Source organism: Triturus cristatus, chromosome 1_1, assembly GCF_964204655.1.
Source record: "Triturus cristatus chromosome 1_1, aTriCri1.1, whole genome shotgun sequence".
Taxonomy (NCBI): domain Eukaryota; kingdom Metazoa; phylum Chordata; class Amphibia; order Caudata; family Salamandridae; genus Triturus; species Triturus cristatus.
The window spans coordinates 16,780,808-16,798,905 of record NC_140579.1 but is presented as its reverse complement, the minus strand read 5'-3'; the positions used below and the strand labels follow the sequence as shown (position 1 = coordinate 16,798,905).

The 18,098-nt window shown below is 48.1% G+C and overlaps 1 protein-coding gene across 2 annotated transcripts in view; it reads right to left on the bottom strand.

The window, feature by feature from the left end:
* Positions 1–18,098, bottom strand: part of GNL1 (G protein nucleolar 1) — a 149,309-nt gene that overhangs the window by 51,313 nt on the left and 79,898 nt on the right. For both annotated transcript variants that reach the window (XM_085637395.1, XM_085638075.1), the window contains exon 8: positions 4,419–4,604. In XM_085637395.1, the coding sequence (XP_085493521.1) occupies positions 4,419–4,604 (186 nt within the window). The remainder of the gene's footprint in view (positions 1–4,418; positions 4,605–18,098) is intronic.

Below are 18,098 nucleotides of genomic sequence, written 5' to 3'. Positions count from 1 at the left end.
GAACCACAACCATCTGAAACTCAACCCAGACAAGACTGAGCTGGTGTTGACAGGTGGTTCATCCAGCCCCTGGTCTTCCTTGTTTTGGCCCCCTTCCCTAGGCTCTCCACCTGTCCCCTCTACCTCAGTAAAAACATTAGGCATTATTCTCAATTCTCAACTCACCCTTCACTCCCAGGTTAGTTCTGTGGTTTCTTCTTCTTTTCTTTCACTGCGCACTATACGCAAGGTGTCCCGTTTTTTTTCTTTTGACGCTTTGAAACTGATCACCCTGGCAATGGTCATCTCCCGCCTGGATTACGGCAACGCCTTATATGCAAGTATATCTGCATATAGCTTAAGGCGTCTGCAGCAGATCCAAAACCAGGCGGTGCGCCTGGTGTTTAAACTACCAAAGTCTCACCACGTCACTCCCCTCCTCAAGTCCCTACATTGGCTTCCTGTCCGCGCGCGTGTCCAGTTTAAGCTTGCTTCCATCACCTTCCAAGCACGACTGGGCACGGCCCCGGCTTTTATCTCATCTGAGATCATTCCCTATGTTCCCTCCAGGGAACTGCGTTCATCCACTCAATCCCTTCTCACAGTCCCGCGGTTCCGGAGGAAGAAATGGGGAGGATCGAAATTTGCGACCCTTGTTCCACTCTTCTGGAACTCCCTGCCTCTTGAGCTTAGAGCCTTAACTCTTTATTCGCAATTCCGGAAACAGCTCAAAGCTCATTTGTTTACTAAATTTTTTAACTAGTTCATTAGCAGTTTCTGTTTCCTTTTAACTCCGCTTCGGCTTCCCTCGCCCAGATATCTGTTAGTCGCAGCGCCATGAAACCGCTGGTGAACGTGCGCTTTATAAATAATTTAAAATTCAAATTCAACTGTACCGTTGTGACGATGTGGGAATCCTGTTCTGAGGGTAAATGTAGATTTCTTTTTCACAATGTGGGAGTGCCTGGTATGAGGTGGATTCTTCAAGTACCTCTTTCTTTCCCCTTTGCAAGACTCTTGGAAGTATCAGGAGGTAGTGCCTCTGCATTTGTAACTGGTCTAGTGTCTCTAGGAGGAAGCACGATTCCCCTATCTGCAGTTCTTCATTACCACATGGTAGATGGATAAATCATCCAGTGGAGCTCGTCTATTTGAATAGCTCTCTCCCTCTTCTTGTGGTTATTCTTCTATCAGATCCCAGAGGTTACAGTTCGACTCGTGTCTTCTTGACATAGGGTGTCTGTCTTCCTTTACATGTAGTTGAAAATCTCATTCATGATTTTGTGGAATATCGATTTCTCTACACCTGTCATGTGAAGACAGAGATGGCACATAACGATATGTGCCTGACAGCCGGTCTCCAATACACGTCTCAGTTGGGTGACTGCTACACTTTATGCATTCCCTCTAGACAGCCATAAACACAGGCAGGGCAGGTTAGCCGGAGCACCCATCTACATAAATCTGCAATAGGATGGCCTTGCCTGGGCAAGATGGAGGGGAGGGACTAACACTTCACTTGAATAGGTATTGTCCAATCCCCACACAAAGGGCTCATTCATTGGGACGAAAGGGGGACCTGGAAGTCACCCCCACTTCAAAGGCACTTTGGGTATAATCAGACACTACTGGACTTGTAACTAAAGCTTTGCCAGAAGAACTACTGTGCTGCTTAAAGGACTTAACTGGGCTGCTGATCTGGCTTTGTTTTGTTGCCCTGCTGATCGCTGCTCTCTGCCTGCTGAAGGAGAGATGGACACTGCCTCCACTCCAAGTGATCTCCAAGGGCTCGTCTCCTGCTGCTGGAGACTCTGGGAAATCAAAGTCTCTACCCCTGCTCCTGTGCCTGGTTCACTGGAAGTGGATCCAGATACTAGTATCGCCAAATCAATGCATCTCCTGTCTGCTGGAAGCAGAACCAACACATGGACTCTGCAGCAGGAGCAGAAATCGGTAGATCTCACTTGGGGCCCAAGCAGCACCACCGAGACCGCAGCATCGACAGGCGCTTTGCCACCACCAGAGGAGAATCCTTGCATCCCTTCAACAGGGTGGAGAAATTGGTGCATCGATCGATGCACCGCCAAAACCACCACATTGCCGCCTCAGCAGTCTACGGAGATCAACTTATCCCTCAACTGCGTGGAGAAACCCAGTGCATTAGGAGCATCCCAGCAGCTTCAACTCTCGTCTTCGGAAACCAACGCACCGCCCTCAATGCATGAAAATCATACACGCATTCCTGAATGGCAGGACTTCCACCAACGCCTCTACTGACATATCGACCGCAGCATCTCGCTGTTGCGACCAGAAAAGCACCTTTGTTCACCAGAACCTGTTCATTCCTGTAGTCAGCCTGCACTCCCTCGAGGTGGCCCAAACTTTGATTTTGCCTCAGTCCAGCACGACCAAAAGTAACCTCAATTCCTCAAGTTCTACACATTGGATTTTTGCTCTTTTGGTCTTGTTTTGTTCAGAATATAATAACCTATTTTTCTAAACCTGTGTGGAATCTTTTTCTGGTGTATTCATTGTGTTACTGTGCAAGTGTGTGTGTGTGTTGCACAAATACTTTACACATTGTCTCTTAGATAAGCCTGATTGCCCTGTGCCAAGCTACCAGACAGTGAGCACAGGCTATCTTTAATGTGTACCAGCCTACCATGGCTAAAGTGTCAATTCCTGTCTGGCCTGGGTGCATACCTCAACCAACCAGGAATTCAATATTTAACACCTATTCAAGAAAACATTTGCCGAACCCAACAAACTCGAGAACTACCACCCCATCCCTCTGCTGCCCTTTCCCACCAAAGTTCTCTAAAAGGCCATCACCCAAAGAATAATCTTCTAGATACCTCTCAATCTGGATTCCGCACCAACCTCAGCACCGAAACCGCCTTGATTGCAGTCGCAGACATCAGATTTCTCCTTGCCCAGGGAAAATCAGCAGCCACGATCCTTCTCAACCTCTCAGCAGCATTAGATAAGGTATCCCACTATATACTCATCAAATGGTTTCACCTCATTTTAATCCGAGGAGACGCCCACAAATGGATTATCTCCTCCATAACTGGATGAACCCAGAGAATCTGCTGACCTCCCTTCACCTTGGAACCCAAGAACACCATGCCGCGCCCCTCAAGTTGGCCCTCAGCCCCACTCTATTCAACACCCACAGGACTCCCTTGGCCAACGTCGCCCGAGCACACAGACTAAACATCATATTCTACGCCGACACCCAGCTCATCTTCTTGATATCAGGTGACCCCCTCCAACACGCTGAACAACGTCCACAGGTGCATCATGAGCACTGCCAAATGCATGAGAGACAACTGACTAAAACTCAACACATACAAGACAGAAAAGCTGATCTTCGGGAACAACATGACCCAGTGGAATGACTCCTGGTGGCTTCCCAAACTAGGACCCTCACCCACTACGACAAACCACGCCCACAACCTTGGCATCATCCTGGACAGCAAGCTCACCCTGAAAAGAGATTAACAGTCTCATCCACCTGCTTCCTAACCCTTCGCAAATTCTGTAAAATCTTCAAATGGCTCCCCATCGACACGAGACGGACCATCACCCAAGCCCTTGTCACCAGCCAACTGGACTACGGCAGCACACCACGTATGAATCACCTTGCATTTCCTCAAGAGACTGAAGACCATACAGAATTAAGCAGCCACTCATCCTAGACCTTCCAAAGAGGACCAACATCACCCCCACCTCAAGACGCTCCACTGGCTCCCCATTTAGAAGAGATGGCAGTTCAAGATGTTAAGCCACACCTTCAAAGCCATTCACCAGGTCTGGTGGCTCAGTGGGCTAATGTGTGCACCATAGGGGCCTATGTTCGACCTCATGGTCACAGGATCAAATCATGGCAAGCCCACTCTGCCTTTTATCCTTCTGAGGTCGCTAAAATGAGTACCATTGAGTTGTGTAACATTAAACATCTGTTATTCAGCGCCAGATACCCTTCTGGGTGTGCACGCGCTTACAAATACACGTGATGTTACCACCAAAGACCAGCATACATCAACCACCGCTAAAATTTACACCTACCCTCTAGATGTGTTGTGGGCTTGGAGGACTCAGGCAGTGCTAAAAAAACAATTCCATAATGCGCCTTAAGCAGACGTTAATGATTTCAATAACAGTTTCAAATAAGTGTCTTTTCAAGAGCGTGAATTTACGTACATTTAGCCTTCCATCCTTAGCAGATTTCCTAAGTGTAACTCCGGATGTACAAAGCCAGTGCTTCGGTCTTCAATTAATAAGTTTTAGTTTTTAAACCCTTAATCAGGAGGGAACCACGCATACCAGACGCTTTCAGTGCATGCAATGCATGATGGACGCATCACCCAACAGTATGCCTCACCGCTAGAAGATCATCCACTGCACATACGCAATACATCGACAAATACACATACCCACGCAGCCTATTGTTAATATGCCGTCCTTGTACAGCTCTTCGCAGACGGCTCCAAACTCCATGGCCACGTCGGTTTGGTGTTCCACCAAAACAGCCTCGTCATCTTCTTCCTCATCAGAGACATCAGCCAGCTGAGCAGAGGTTGTGTCCCGCTCAATCTTCTCTCTCCAGCTGTTGAGATCCACTACCCATCATTAGGATCCAGGGACGAAGCACAAGAAAACCAAGAGAGGAGAAAAACAAGGGTTAGACGGCAGTCCTGTCACAGTCTAATCTTCGAACGCTTATCAACCCGTTCTTGAGACACCATGAATGGAAGCAATTATATCACTTTAATAAGGACAGTTAACAAATCCACAGACTCTTGAACCTTTGGGTGCTTTGATACACTGGGAAAGGATACGAAACTGCTTTTCAAAACCTTTAAATAAAGCCCTGTTAGAGCAGTACCAGTACATAAACATTGGTAGAACTCACAGATCTTCCTCAGTTTTGGTTGTTTTAAACCAGTTTTATTCATTTTCAGTGCAATACATTGTTCTCAAAAAGTAAACGGTATTAGTAGAAAGCATTCAGATGCTGAAGGCTGTACAGCGCTTGGTAAGGCGCAGCCGGCTCGATAATCACTAATGGTAAAGGTAACAAGATCAAATTTCAGATCACGTCCGGGAGAGTTCTCCTACATTCGCGCAAGTCAGCAAATTAGTATTTCTTGGGAGGATGAGGTCCCCAAATTACTCTGTTCTGTTCTATAGGGAAGAGAGGGAGAGCAGTCTGTGTGAACTCAGTGCTGGGAATGCTAGAAGCGACTTGCTGGTGAGGAACTTCGATTTTTGATCACGATCGAATCGACCCGCCATTGTGTGGCACGCCGCCATTTTGTGTTGCCATCACTCAGGCAGCACGGCGAACAAAGTCTATTCTGCTTTTTCTGTAGCCTGGTGTCGAAATACGCCTTCGGCCTCTATTTGCAAAGCTGGTGTTAGAACTAGCCGAGTACACTAATCCCTGTCTGGCTTTTCTAATCCGCGTCTCAACTATCTGTTGGCTCACATTATTCTTTCCTGACCGTATCTTATCGACTGGCCTTCACTGTCTCCTGCTAGCATTCTCTCGTTTCACAACTGTCCTCCAACACACACAAACGTATCTCGCCACCTGCAAGTTAGTTATGAATCTGTTAATGAATTAGCTTGAGGGAGGGGTGACAAACACAGTTGGAGGAGAGGTCTCTTCGAGTCATCTGACACTTCTGTTTTCAAACCTTTCTTATTGGTTCCGCCTTGTTTTCCAACTTTCCTTATTGGCTCTTTCTTGTATGCTCTGGGAGTGCATTTTATTAATGATTATGAACATTGTATGGTATTTAACCCGGTGCGCCACAGAGTGAAGTGGCAGTCTCCTGAGAACCTACTTTATGTACTTCTAGGATAACTGTACTAGCTGCAGCTAAATAAATCTGATCTTCTAACGTCGACAGAGTGTCCCGTGTCTCTGTGTAGCGAAGCAGGTGAACTCCGGAGACTTTGGGCGACCCTGCGCCGCCAGGCCCAAAAGGTTCTGGTTCTTCACTGGCCAGTATTTGACTGTACCATTGTAGGGACGTGGAAAGATTCCCATTTAGGCCACTAGGGAAATCCTGAATGTCTGGAGGTCATGCAGTAGACCACCCCATGAGGAGACTATGGGGACTATGCAACCCCCGGATCTCTTCCTGCATTACTGTCACTGCTCCAGCCCGGCCCCACTTGAGGGTCGCTGCGCACCAGTGTTGGGATGTTCGGGAGGGTGTGCGACTTCCAAAGCATCGCTGTAGACCAGCGGGCTAGGAGTGGGGCCAAGTCTAGGAAACAGTTGGTTGCTGCTTGTGCTTTCTTCCTTTTAAATGTACCAAGCAATATCCTTTCCATGGTGAGAAACCCCTCGTGGCCAGTCACCTCTTCCAGAGCCTCTGCCACCCCTTGCCAGAGGGCTGAGGCTCCTGGGCAGCTCCAAAACATATGCGCCATTTCAGCATTCTCAGCCCATGTCTCCTTCCCGATGCTTGCTCAGTGAAGGGGAAGGGACATCTCTCAAATGGATTTTAGACACTTTGGAGAAAAAGGATCAGAGCATCAGGAGGAGCAGTTTGTCCAGAAGCTCAGAGCTCACTTCTCACCAAGGAGCCTCGAAGAGGTCATGTCCATTGGGAAGAACGTCCGTAACACCAGCTCAGGGCCATGAGATGCTCGGCTTGAACCGCTCATGTACGACTGACGTGAACACGGCACAAATCCCACCAGACCTGATGGGATGCAACAAACGTGACATGCCAGGCACAAATGCCACCAGACCGGATGGGATGCAACAAACGTGACATGCCAGGCACAAATGCCACCAGACCTGATGGGATGCAACAAACGTGACATGCCAGGCACAAATGCCACCAGACCTGATGGGATGCAACAAACGTGACATGCCAGGCACAAATGCCACCAGACCTGATAGGATGCAACAAATGTGACATGCCAGGCACAAATGCCACCAGACCTGATGGGATGCAACAAACGTGACATGCCAGGCACAAATGCCACCAGACCTGATAGGATGCAACAAACGTGACATGCCAGGCACAAATGCCACCAGACCTGATGGGATGCAACAAACGTGACATGCCAGGCACAAATGCCACCAGACCTGATGGGATACAACAAACGTGACATGCCAGGCACAAATGCCACCAGACCTGATGGGATGCAACAAACGTGACATGCCAGGCACAAATGCCACCAGACCTGATGGGATGCAACAAACGTGACATGCCAGGCACAAATGCCACCAGACCTGATGGGATGCAACAAACGTGACATGCCAGGCACAAATGCCACCAGACCTGATAGGATGCAACAAACGTGACATGCCAGGCACAAATGCCACCAGACCTGATGGGATGCAACAAACGTGACATGCCAGGCACAAATGCCACCAGACCTGATGGGATGCAACAAACGTGACATGCCAGGCACAAATGCCACCAGACCTGATGGGATGCAACAAATGTGACATGCCAGGGACAAATGCCACCAGACCTGATGGGATGCAACAAACGTGACATGCCAGGCACAAATGCCACCAGACCTGATGGGATGCAACAAACGTGACATGCCAGGCACAAATGCCACCAGACCTGATGGGATGCAACAAACGTGACATGCCAGGCACAAATGCCACCAGACCTGATGGGATGCAACAAACGTGACATGCCAGGCACAAATGCCACCAGACCTGATGGGATGCAACAAACGTGACATGCCAGGCACAAATGCCACCAGACCTGATGGGATGCAACAAACGTGACATGCCAGGCACAAATGCCACCAGACCTGATGGGATGCAACAAACGTGACATGCCAGGCACAAATGCCACCAGACCTGATGGGATGCAACAAACGTGACATGCCAGGCACAAATGCCACCAGACCTGATGGGATGCAACAAACGTGACATGCCAGGCACAAATGCCACCAGACCTGATGGGATGCAACAAACGTGACATGCCAGGCACAAATGCCACCAGACCTGATGGGATGCAACAAACGTGACATGCCAGGCACAAATGCCACCAGACCTGATGGGATACAACAAACGTGACATGCCAGGCACAAATGCCACCAGACCTGATGGGATGCAACAAACGTGACATGATAGTCCGGTAACCCTCGACGGCCACTTTAAACCTGGAGGCGGATACACGCCCTGCCTGTTCCTGTCGATGTCACATCTGCAAGATTCTACATGTACAGCAGGTCCTTGAAATGGCCAATACTGTACCCTCAAGGAGAGCGCAAGTCTCCATGGACCAAGCTCCGTGGCAGAAACTCAGCCATTACCTCCACTACTAAGGCATTTGTCTATGTATTTTGTGCTTGTAAATCACAACAATCAGATTAAGGTATCCAGGCGCTCAGACCTATAGGAAGAGGAGCGAAGTACACAAAAAATAAAGCATTAAACTGCTGCAAAGAGCCAGGTTTTCAGATGTTTCAAGGTTATTATCAGGGAGCTATTCCATAGCTCGGAAGCTGCAACAGGAAAAGCTTTTCCACCCAGAGAGGAACGGCGGGATCTTGAAACTAAAGCCAAACAAGCTCGTTCAGATATACGATGGCGCTCTGGTTTGAACATCACAACTTATCTTGGCAACGGCTACTGGCAGCTGTTGCCGAAAGCTTTATGGACTAAACAGACCGATTTAAAAATAATTTTCTGCATACGTGACAACCAATGAAACTTGATACCAAAGACACGTAGTCAAGCCATATCAAGGTGAAAGTAAGTCTAGCTTCTGAATTTTGAACAATCTGTAATTTCTGTAGTACTTTGGCAAGATGACACAGGCAAATGGCATTGCAGTAATCATACAAACATTAACAATTCTTGTGTGGCATAGAAAACTGCTAAATAATGGGTTTCAAGATACATAACTGATACAGGCAACGTTTTAGCACCACTTTCACTTGTACGGTCATACTCAGCTGGATGTCCAGCTGAACCCCTGAGTTTTTCACACTTGCAAGAAAAGTAATCCCAAACTTGTGACTGTTGAAAAGGAGTTAAAAATCTCAGATATACGTCCGATCAGCTTGAGCTGATGCCAAGTCCCCTTTCCCGCAAACCTTTGGAGGCAATCGGAGAGATTGTCTGCTTCTGTTTTCAAATCCCCATCCATCTTAAAAGAAATTGTGGCTAACGTCCGCGTGTGTCAGGAAGGATGACCTATGTACAGAAAAGAATGGCGCCAACAGGGCACCGTAAAGATTCAAAAGTAGCTTGGACAAACGGGATCTGCACTTGACAACATCGCAGGCTCGGAATAAGAAGCTGCATACCTGGGTCAACCAGTTCTAAAATAAATAAAGAATTGAAACTAGGTTAATGCAGCTCAGTTGATTCTGGGCTCTTCAAACCCGTTTATTAAGATCTCATGGTCTAACGTATCGAAAGCTGCAGACAGATCGAAAAGGACCTTGGCATCGAAGCTCGTCTACGGCTGCGCTCACTACTGTTTCACTACTACACCCAGGGCGAACCCCTGTTTGTACGGGATCAAATGCATTTTGAAGTTCAACATGTTTTCAGGAACAGCATATTCTAAGACTTGAGCGAGGTAAGGCAGTTCAGAAACTGGTTTATATTGGTTCACATATTCTAGGTCGAATGAAACTTCTCAGCCAAGGGACAATTTGTGCTTTTATTAAAGATTCTGGTGCAGTACCTGTATATTAAAAGGCAGGATATTATCGGTTATACAATATATGGGCTTCTGCAATCCCTGTAAAAATGCAGATCTCCAATTTCTTTGTAATCAGTGACCTGTAGCGCATCAGTCACCATTGATAAAGGAAAGATATCAGAACTCGACTACAAGTTATTACAGATAAGTTCTGACGTCACAATGCCTGCTGCTAGAGCCAGCAGCCGAAGTAAAAGTCAGGTCAGATCACGGAGGCAAACCGAAGCAGCTGTTTAAAGCTACGAAAATGGAACGCTGCTTTCCTTTTTTCTGCACTGCTTTTCTAGCTTACAGTGAAAAGCAGAAAGAACATGTTTATTATTTCCACTCCTTAGCTAATTATAAAAAGCGATAATCTTTCTGCATGTCTCTTATACACATTCCAAGTTACTGCAACTATTAAAATAAAAAATGACCTGACTGAACGGTTTCTAATATTTTTTTGCAACAAATATCTAACAGGTTTTCAATGTCCATTGACCATGTATTATATGAGATAAAGTACCCCATGGTGCAGGATACTGCAAGTCACTCCGGAGAGATAAGCAGACAGTATCTTCAATGAGAAAATGCAGTTTTTGTGTATACTCCGTGTTAAAACGTTATCCACTCTGTCTTCGCTTTAACCAACTGACCCTTACACCAGACACAATCTAAGGAGTGAAGTGCTTGTTCCATTCCAATTAGTTCTGTGTCCAACCAATTCTTTTTCAATATTGATCGTTCGTATTTTGTTTAGGTTGGAGACAAGCCATGTCCTTTCCAATCTTAGTTCGCTGTTCATTATGGTGGTTTACTATCAGAGCAGGGTCTCCTGGCTCCGCTCGCGCGTGTTCATGACCGCAGATCATCGCTGCCTCAACATTCCTCCACTTACGGACTCTATGTACAGAGACGGTTTCAGGACAGCTGCCTGGCACAGAACCTCCTACCACTGTGAAAGGTATCGAATCGTCGGTGTATGAAGCAGCAATCAGAGCACTCATTATCCTAACACAGAATATCAAGTGTACGCCCTTCCCTACGAGCAGGGACACAAGCCGATCGGCTAGCACTGAAAAGAGCGCAGAGGATTAGTGTCGGGAACACTGCGTTTGTTAAAATCAGCCACAATAAAATGTTTCACTTTATTAGGCAGAAAAGTGGTCACATGCTCCGATAGGAGCTCACACAGTGTCTTTGGGGTAACTGTGGGGGGGACGGGGGGGGGGGCGATAGCACAAATATAAATTCTATTTTTAATGAGGTATAACTGTAAACTCTATATGGAGCGTTTCAAGGGAATCCATGTTTAATTTAATACATTTGAGAGACTGTTTAAAGATACATCAGCTACTTCCTCCCTTCCTCCCTTATCACCCTCTAAATGTGGAATATTATACCCCAGGGGAAGCAGAGTGCTTAGCGTGGCGCTGCAATGCTCTTTAATCCAGGTTTTTGATACAGCTTAGATCTAGCTTCCCATCAACTAGCAAACTATGAATATGACGGCTGCTTCTTTACTGTCGAACGGGCATTAATCAAAACACGAAAGTGAAGAGTAGATGCTTGAATGAAGGTACGCCACTGATAACTACTTCGGGCCACATTCCACTCCATTGCTATTCTGACATCCATTCCACCTCAGACATATGAAAATGAGTGTTGACGCAGCCCCTATAGGAACAGCCGAGCCCAAACTCCGAGGCCAACCCCCTCCGAATGGGAACACAACCATCCCAGGACCAGTTATACCTATCTGGTCCTCTTCAGTAGTGTGTACATGATACCAATGGCACAGCGAGCACTGGACCAACGCGTGGGCAAAGACGCTGTTCTTGGGGCATCTCGCGGAGAAAAACACGAAAGTGATGGACCTGGCAAGGAATAGAATTATTGCTAGACTCCTCGTTATGGGCTAGGTTGTTCAGATGCAATGATTCGCATTACTGTTAGCGGACTCATTCAGTGCTACATTGTTCAGATGCAATGATTCGCATTACTGTTAGCGGACTCATTCAGTGCTACATTGTTCAGATGCAATGATTCGCATTACTGTTAGCAGACTCGTTTAGTGCTACATTGTTCAGTTGCAACGATTCGCATTACTGTTAGCAGACTCGTTCAGTGCTACATTGTTCAGATGCAATGATTCGCATTACTGTTAGCAGACTCGTTCAGTGCTACATTGTTCAGATGCAATGATTCGCATTACTGTTAGCAGACTCGTTCAGTGCTACATTGTTCAGATGCAATGATTCGCATTACTGTTAGCGGACTCGTTCAGTGCTACATTGTTCAGATGCAATGATTCGCATTACTGTTAGCAGACTCGTTCAGTGCTACATTGTTCAGATGCAATGATTCGCATTACTGTTAGCAGACTCATTCAGTGCTACATTGTTCAGATGCAATGATTCGCATTACTGTTAGCAGACTCGTTCAGTGCTACATTGTTCAGATGCAATGATTCGCATTACTGTTAGCAGACTCGTTCAGTGCTACATTGTTCAGTTGCAATGATTCGCATTACTGTTAGCAGACTCGTTCAGTGCTACATTGTTCAGTTGCAACGATTCGCATTACTGTTAGCAGACTCGTTCAGTGCTACATTGTTCAGTTGCAACGATTCGCATTACTGTTAGCAGACTCATTCAGTGCTACATTGTTCAGATGCAATGATTCGCATTACTGTTAGACTCGTTCAGTGCTACATTGTTCAGTTGCAACGATTCGCATTACTGTTAGCAGACTCGTTCAGTGCTACATTGTTCAGATGCAATGATTCGCATTACTGTTAGCAGACTCGTTTAGTGCTACATTGTTCAGTTGCAATGATTCGCATTACTGTTAGCAGACTCGTTCAGTGCTACATTGTTCAGTTGCAACGATTCGCATTACTGTTAGCAGACTCATTCAGTGCTACACTGTTCAGATGCAATGATTCGCATTACTGTTAGCAGACTCATTCAGTGCTACACTGTTCAGATGCAATGATTCGCATTACTGTTAGCAGACTCGTTCAGTGCTACATTGTTCAGATGCAATGATTCGCATTACTGTTAGCGGACTCGTTCAGTGCTACATTGTTCAGTTGCAATGATTCGCATTACTGTTAGCGGACTCGTTTAGTGCTAGGTCATTCAGTTGCAATGATTCGCATTACTGTTAGCGGACTCATTCAGTGCTACATTGTTCAGTTGCAATGATTCGCATTACTGTTAGCAGACTCGTTCAGTGCTACATTGTTCAGATTGAATATGCTACTTACCAGTATGCATCTGTTCTTGGCATGTAGGGCTGCTGACATTCATATCTGTGCATAGATCGCCGCCTAGTGTTGGGTCCGGATGTTTGCACGTTGTTGTCCTGGAAGAGTCTTCGAGGTATCCTGGGATAGGTGACTCCTCCCCTGGACTACAGTGCGCATGGGCATCCCCTCCATCCTCAGATTGTTTTTCGCCATTGTGGCAGTGATGGAGTAGATACAGAAAGTGATGACCATGCTTACAGTAATTCTGAGAGCTGCAGCTGCTACAGGCGCCGGGGAGGAGGGAGGGCGATATGAATGTCAGCAGCCCTACATGCCTAGAACAGATGCATACTGGTAAGTAACATATTCAGTTCGAGGCATGTGGGCTGCTGAATTCATATCTGTGCATAGAATGTATAGCAGTGCCCTCTATTAGCGGCGGCTACCAGTGCCAGCTGCAGCGGTCTGAAAAAGGGTTTTGAGAACAGCCTGTCCTACAGCTGCCTGCTGTTTTGATTGCACATCTACACAATAGTGTTTGGTAAATGTGTGTGTGGTGGACCAGGTGGCTGCTCTACATATATCATGCAGGGGAATATTTCCTAGAAAAGCCATGGAGGCCCCTAACTTACGTGTTGAGTGGGCTCGTGGGGGAATAGTTAATGTGCGTTTTGCCTTTTGATAACAAATTTGAATACACTCAACTATCCATCTGGCTATCCCTGCTTTGGAGATGGCGTTACCCTTGTGGTGTGGGGCAAAGGCAACGAACAGTTGTTTTGTCTTCCTAAAGGGTTTAGTCCTGTCGATGTAGTACATGAGGGCCCTCCTTACGTCTAGTGTATGGAGTGCTCGTTCCGCGACAGTTTGTGGGTTTTGGAAGAAAACGGGCAGTTCAATAGTTTGATTCATGTGGAACTGCGAGATTACCTTGGGCATGAATTTGGGGTTGGTACGTAGTACGACCCTGTTGGCGTGAACCTGTATAAATGGCTCTTGAACTGTTAGTGCCTGGAGTTCACTAACCCTTCTTAAGGAAGTGATTGCTACCAGGAAAGCTACTTTCCAGGTGAGGAATTGAATCTCGCATGAGTGTAGAGGTTCAAAGGGTGGACCCATCAGGCGTGTGAGGACCAGGTTGAGGTTCCACATTGGAGCCGGTGGGTGGCTTGGTGGAATGACTCGTTTGAGTCCTTCCAAGAATGCTTTGATGGCAGGCACTCTGAATAGTGAGAGGTGCTGCCTGGTTTGCAGATAGGCTGAGATTGCGGTCAAATGGAGACGTATAGAGGTGTACGCCAGATTGCATCGGTATAGGTGTAAGAGGTAACAAATGATGTTTTGGATGGATGCGTCCAGCGGGTTAATGTCATTATTACTGCAATAAATGACGAACCTTTTCCATTTGGCTGCATAGCAAGCTCTTGTAGTGGGTCTCCTGGCTTCCTTGATGATGTCCATACAGTCAGGTGGCAGGTTGAGGTAGCCAAACTCTAGGACTTCAGGAGCCAGATTGCCAGGTTCAGCTGTTGCGGATCTGGGTGCTGAATCTCTCCATGGTTCTGCGTCAAATGCGCGGGTTTGATCCGCAGTCTTTGATGCGGCACCACGGAAAGTTCGAGGAAGGTGGTGTACCATGGCTGGCGTGCCCACGTAGGAGCAACTAGGACGAGTGTCAGGGAGTGTTGTCTGAGTTTGCGAGCCACCAGCGGTATCAACGGCGCTGGGGGAAAAAGCGTACGCAAATCTGCCGGACCAGTTCATCCATATCGCATTGCCCTGCGACTGCGGATGTGGGAACCTGGCGGCAAAGCTTTGGCATTTTGCGTTTTCGCTTGTGGCGAAGAGGTCTATCTCTGGATGACCCCTCTGCTGGAAGTACGGTTGGAGTACTGATGGGTGTAACTCCCACTCGTGCATCTGGTGGCTGTGTCTGCTGAGCAGATCCGCCATCTGGTTGTCCTTGCCCGGGAGGTGCTCTGCCATGAGGAACATGTTCCTCTGAATGGCCCACTTCCACATGCTCTGAGCCAGATGAGACAACTGTGGAGAGTGTGTTCCTCCCTGCTTCTGTATGTAGTACATGGCAGTCATGTTGTCCGTCCGGATCAACACGACTTTGTTGCACAGATGTACTTTGAATGCCTTCATGGCCAGGAAGATTGCCATCAGTTCCAGAAGGTTGATGTGCATCTTTTTCTGTTGTGTCGTCCATAGTCCCTGCACTGTGTAGTGGAGTACATGAGCTCCCCATCCCGGGAGAGACGCGTCCGCTGTCAGTACTATTTGTGGAACAGGCTCTTGGAACGGTCGGCCCTTGCAAAGGTTTTGAGGATTCCACCAATGCAGAGAGTTGTATGCCCGGCCGCTCACCAACACTAGGTCTTTCAACTGTCCTTGAGCCTGATTCCACTGACGTGCTAAGCACTCCTGAAGCGGGCGCATATGTAATCTCGCGTGTGGGACTATGAAAATGCAGGAGGCCATCATGCCTATCAACTGCATGAACACTCGTGCTGGAAGTGAGTGTTGGGGTTTGAACCTGGAGATCAGCATTTGCATGCTGTTGATCCTCACTAAATTTGGCTGAGCTGTGGCCGCCAGAGTGTCTATAGTCGCACCTAGGTACTGTTGTACGTGTGCGGGCTGGAGATGGGATTTTGGGTAATTTAGTGAGAACCCCAGACTGTGAAGGAGGTGAATGGTGCGGGACATGTGGCTGGCACATTGCTGGGCTGACTTCGCTTGAACGAGCCAGTCGTCCAGGTAAGGGTAGACGTGTATGTGCTGCCTCCGTAGATGTGCCGCCACAGTAGCTAGGCACTTTGTAAACACCCTTGGTGCCGTTGTCACGCCGAAGGGAAGGACTCTGAATTGGTAGTGCTGTCCTTGAACAGTGAACCTGAGGTATTTTTTGTGTGATGGGTGAATGGGTATGTGGAAATACGCATCCTTGAGGTCCAGTGTGGCTAGAAAGTCTCCCTGCTTGAGCAGCGGGAGGACTTGCTGGAGAGTGAGCATGTGAAAATGCTCGGAAAGAATGTATCTGTTTAGGGGTCTCAGGTCTAATATAGGTCTGAGTGACCCGTCCTTCTTCGGTATTAAAAAGTACAGGGAGTACACCCCCGTACCTTGCTCGGGGACGGGTACGACCTCTATTGCGCCTTTTAGAAGCATGCTTTGCACCTCCTGCTGTAAGAGCGTTAAGTGCTCTGAGGACATAGGACGGTTTCTTGGAGGAATTGTGGGTGGAGTGGAGGTTAGCTCTAGACAGTAACCGTATTTGACAATATCTTTGACCCACCTGTCCGTGGTGATGGAGTTCCACGTGGACAGGAACCTTTGTAGCCTTCCCCCGACAGGTGTTATGTGGTCGGGAGGAAGGGCGAGGGCGTCACTGCTTGTTCTTGGGGGAGGACCTGGTGTTGCCGTAGCCGCGTCCTCTTCCCTTTGTACTGGAGCCACGATATCCACCCCGGGTGTTTTTATCGTAGGTGGTTTTTGTATTGCCCTTGTTGTATGTCTGCTGTGACCCCTGTCCTCTACCTGCTCCTCTATTTCCGGGGCGACGAAAGGAGCTGCTCCGAAAGGACTGAGTCTGGAGAGCCCCCATGGACTTTGCGGTGTCCGTGTCCTTTTTTATTTTCTCAAGGGTGGTGTCAACCTCCGGTCCGAATAAATAGTCTGGGTTGACAGGCTGGTTGAGTATATTATTTTGCACCTCCGGTTTGAATCCGGAGATTCGCAACCAGGCATGTCGTCGCAGCATGACGCTTGTGTTAATGGCCCTGGCAGCCGTGTCTGCGGCATCTAGTGCACACTTGATGGAAGCATTTGTGAGTAGCTGTCCCTCTCTGATAAGAATTTCTGCACCTTCTTTGTACTGGTCAGGGAGATGTTGGAGTAGTTGTTCCAATGTGTCATAGTGCGCTCTATCGTAGCGAGCGAGGAGCACTTGAGTGTTGGCTATGCGCCATATGTTGGCAGCCTGGGCGGCAACTCGCTTGCCGGAGGTCTCTAGCACCTTGGACTCTTTGTCCGGGGAAAGAGCGTCACCTGTCGTCTGCGAGTGTGCCCTCTTGCGAGCATTCGCCACGACAATGGAGTCTAGTGGTAATTGGCCTCTGATGTAAGTAGGGTCCCCAGGCGCCGATCTGTATTTCTTATCGATCCTGGGGTTTATCACTCGTGCCCTGGTGGGTTCTTTGAAGATGTCCTTGGCTGGTTTGAGGACCCCTTTCAACATGGGCAGAGTTTTTACATGTCTTTCTGAGGATGCAAAGGTGTCCATAAGAAAGTCGTCCTCGATGGTGTCAGAGTGAAGCTGCACTCCATGATTATTTGCGGCACGTTCGATAAGAGCGTTGAACGCTGCAGTGTCCTCTGTGGGAGATGTTTTCGCCCCATAGAGTTGTGGGTCCTGTGCATCTAGAGGTGCACCTGGATCTACAGGGTCGCCCCAAGTTTGATCAGGGTCCTGTTGGTAATCAGGGTCTATGTCTCCGTGGTACGGGACTTGGTCATCCATGTAATCCCCCAACACATCCGTGTCGGAGTGTGTGGGAGAGTATGATTGTGGATCCTGGTAGGGCGAGTGGTAAGATTCGCTTAGGCGAGGTTCTGAGTCCACAGGCAGCTTCCTTTTTAGCGGGATCCGGAAAGGGTCCAAAGGTGGCTCTGAAGTTATCCTCTGTTCGTGGATAACCATTCTGCCGGTGATGGCGTCGATGACATGTGACGGAGACGCCTCAGGAGGTGTAGTTGTGGTGTGGGCGACCCGTGTCCTGAGTTGGAATATTTTTGGGATCGTGGATGGAGGCAGGCCAAAAGTAATGTTGGCTGGCACCGAAGAGGCTGCTGGAGCTTTTATTGGGCCGGAGCCCGACGTGTCCTGGAGGACCGTTTTGGTTTTGCTGCTTTGTGCTGCACCAGGTCGGACTTGGAGCGTCTTTGAGGCTTTCGTGCCGACCAGGTCTGTCGAGGCGGTCGTCGACTTTTTCGGCGCCGGCGGGTCATCGAGTCGAGGGGCGGGAATGGCCGTCGACGTCTTCGATGCATGAGGCTTCGGTGTTGCCGTGGAAGCGATGTGAGACGCAGCCGGCAGTGTGACCTTTGGTGTCGGAGTCGATGGCGTCGACGCCGGGAACCGATCAGGTTTGTTGGCACCGAAGGCC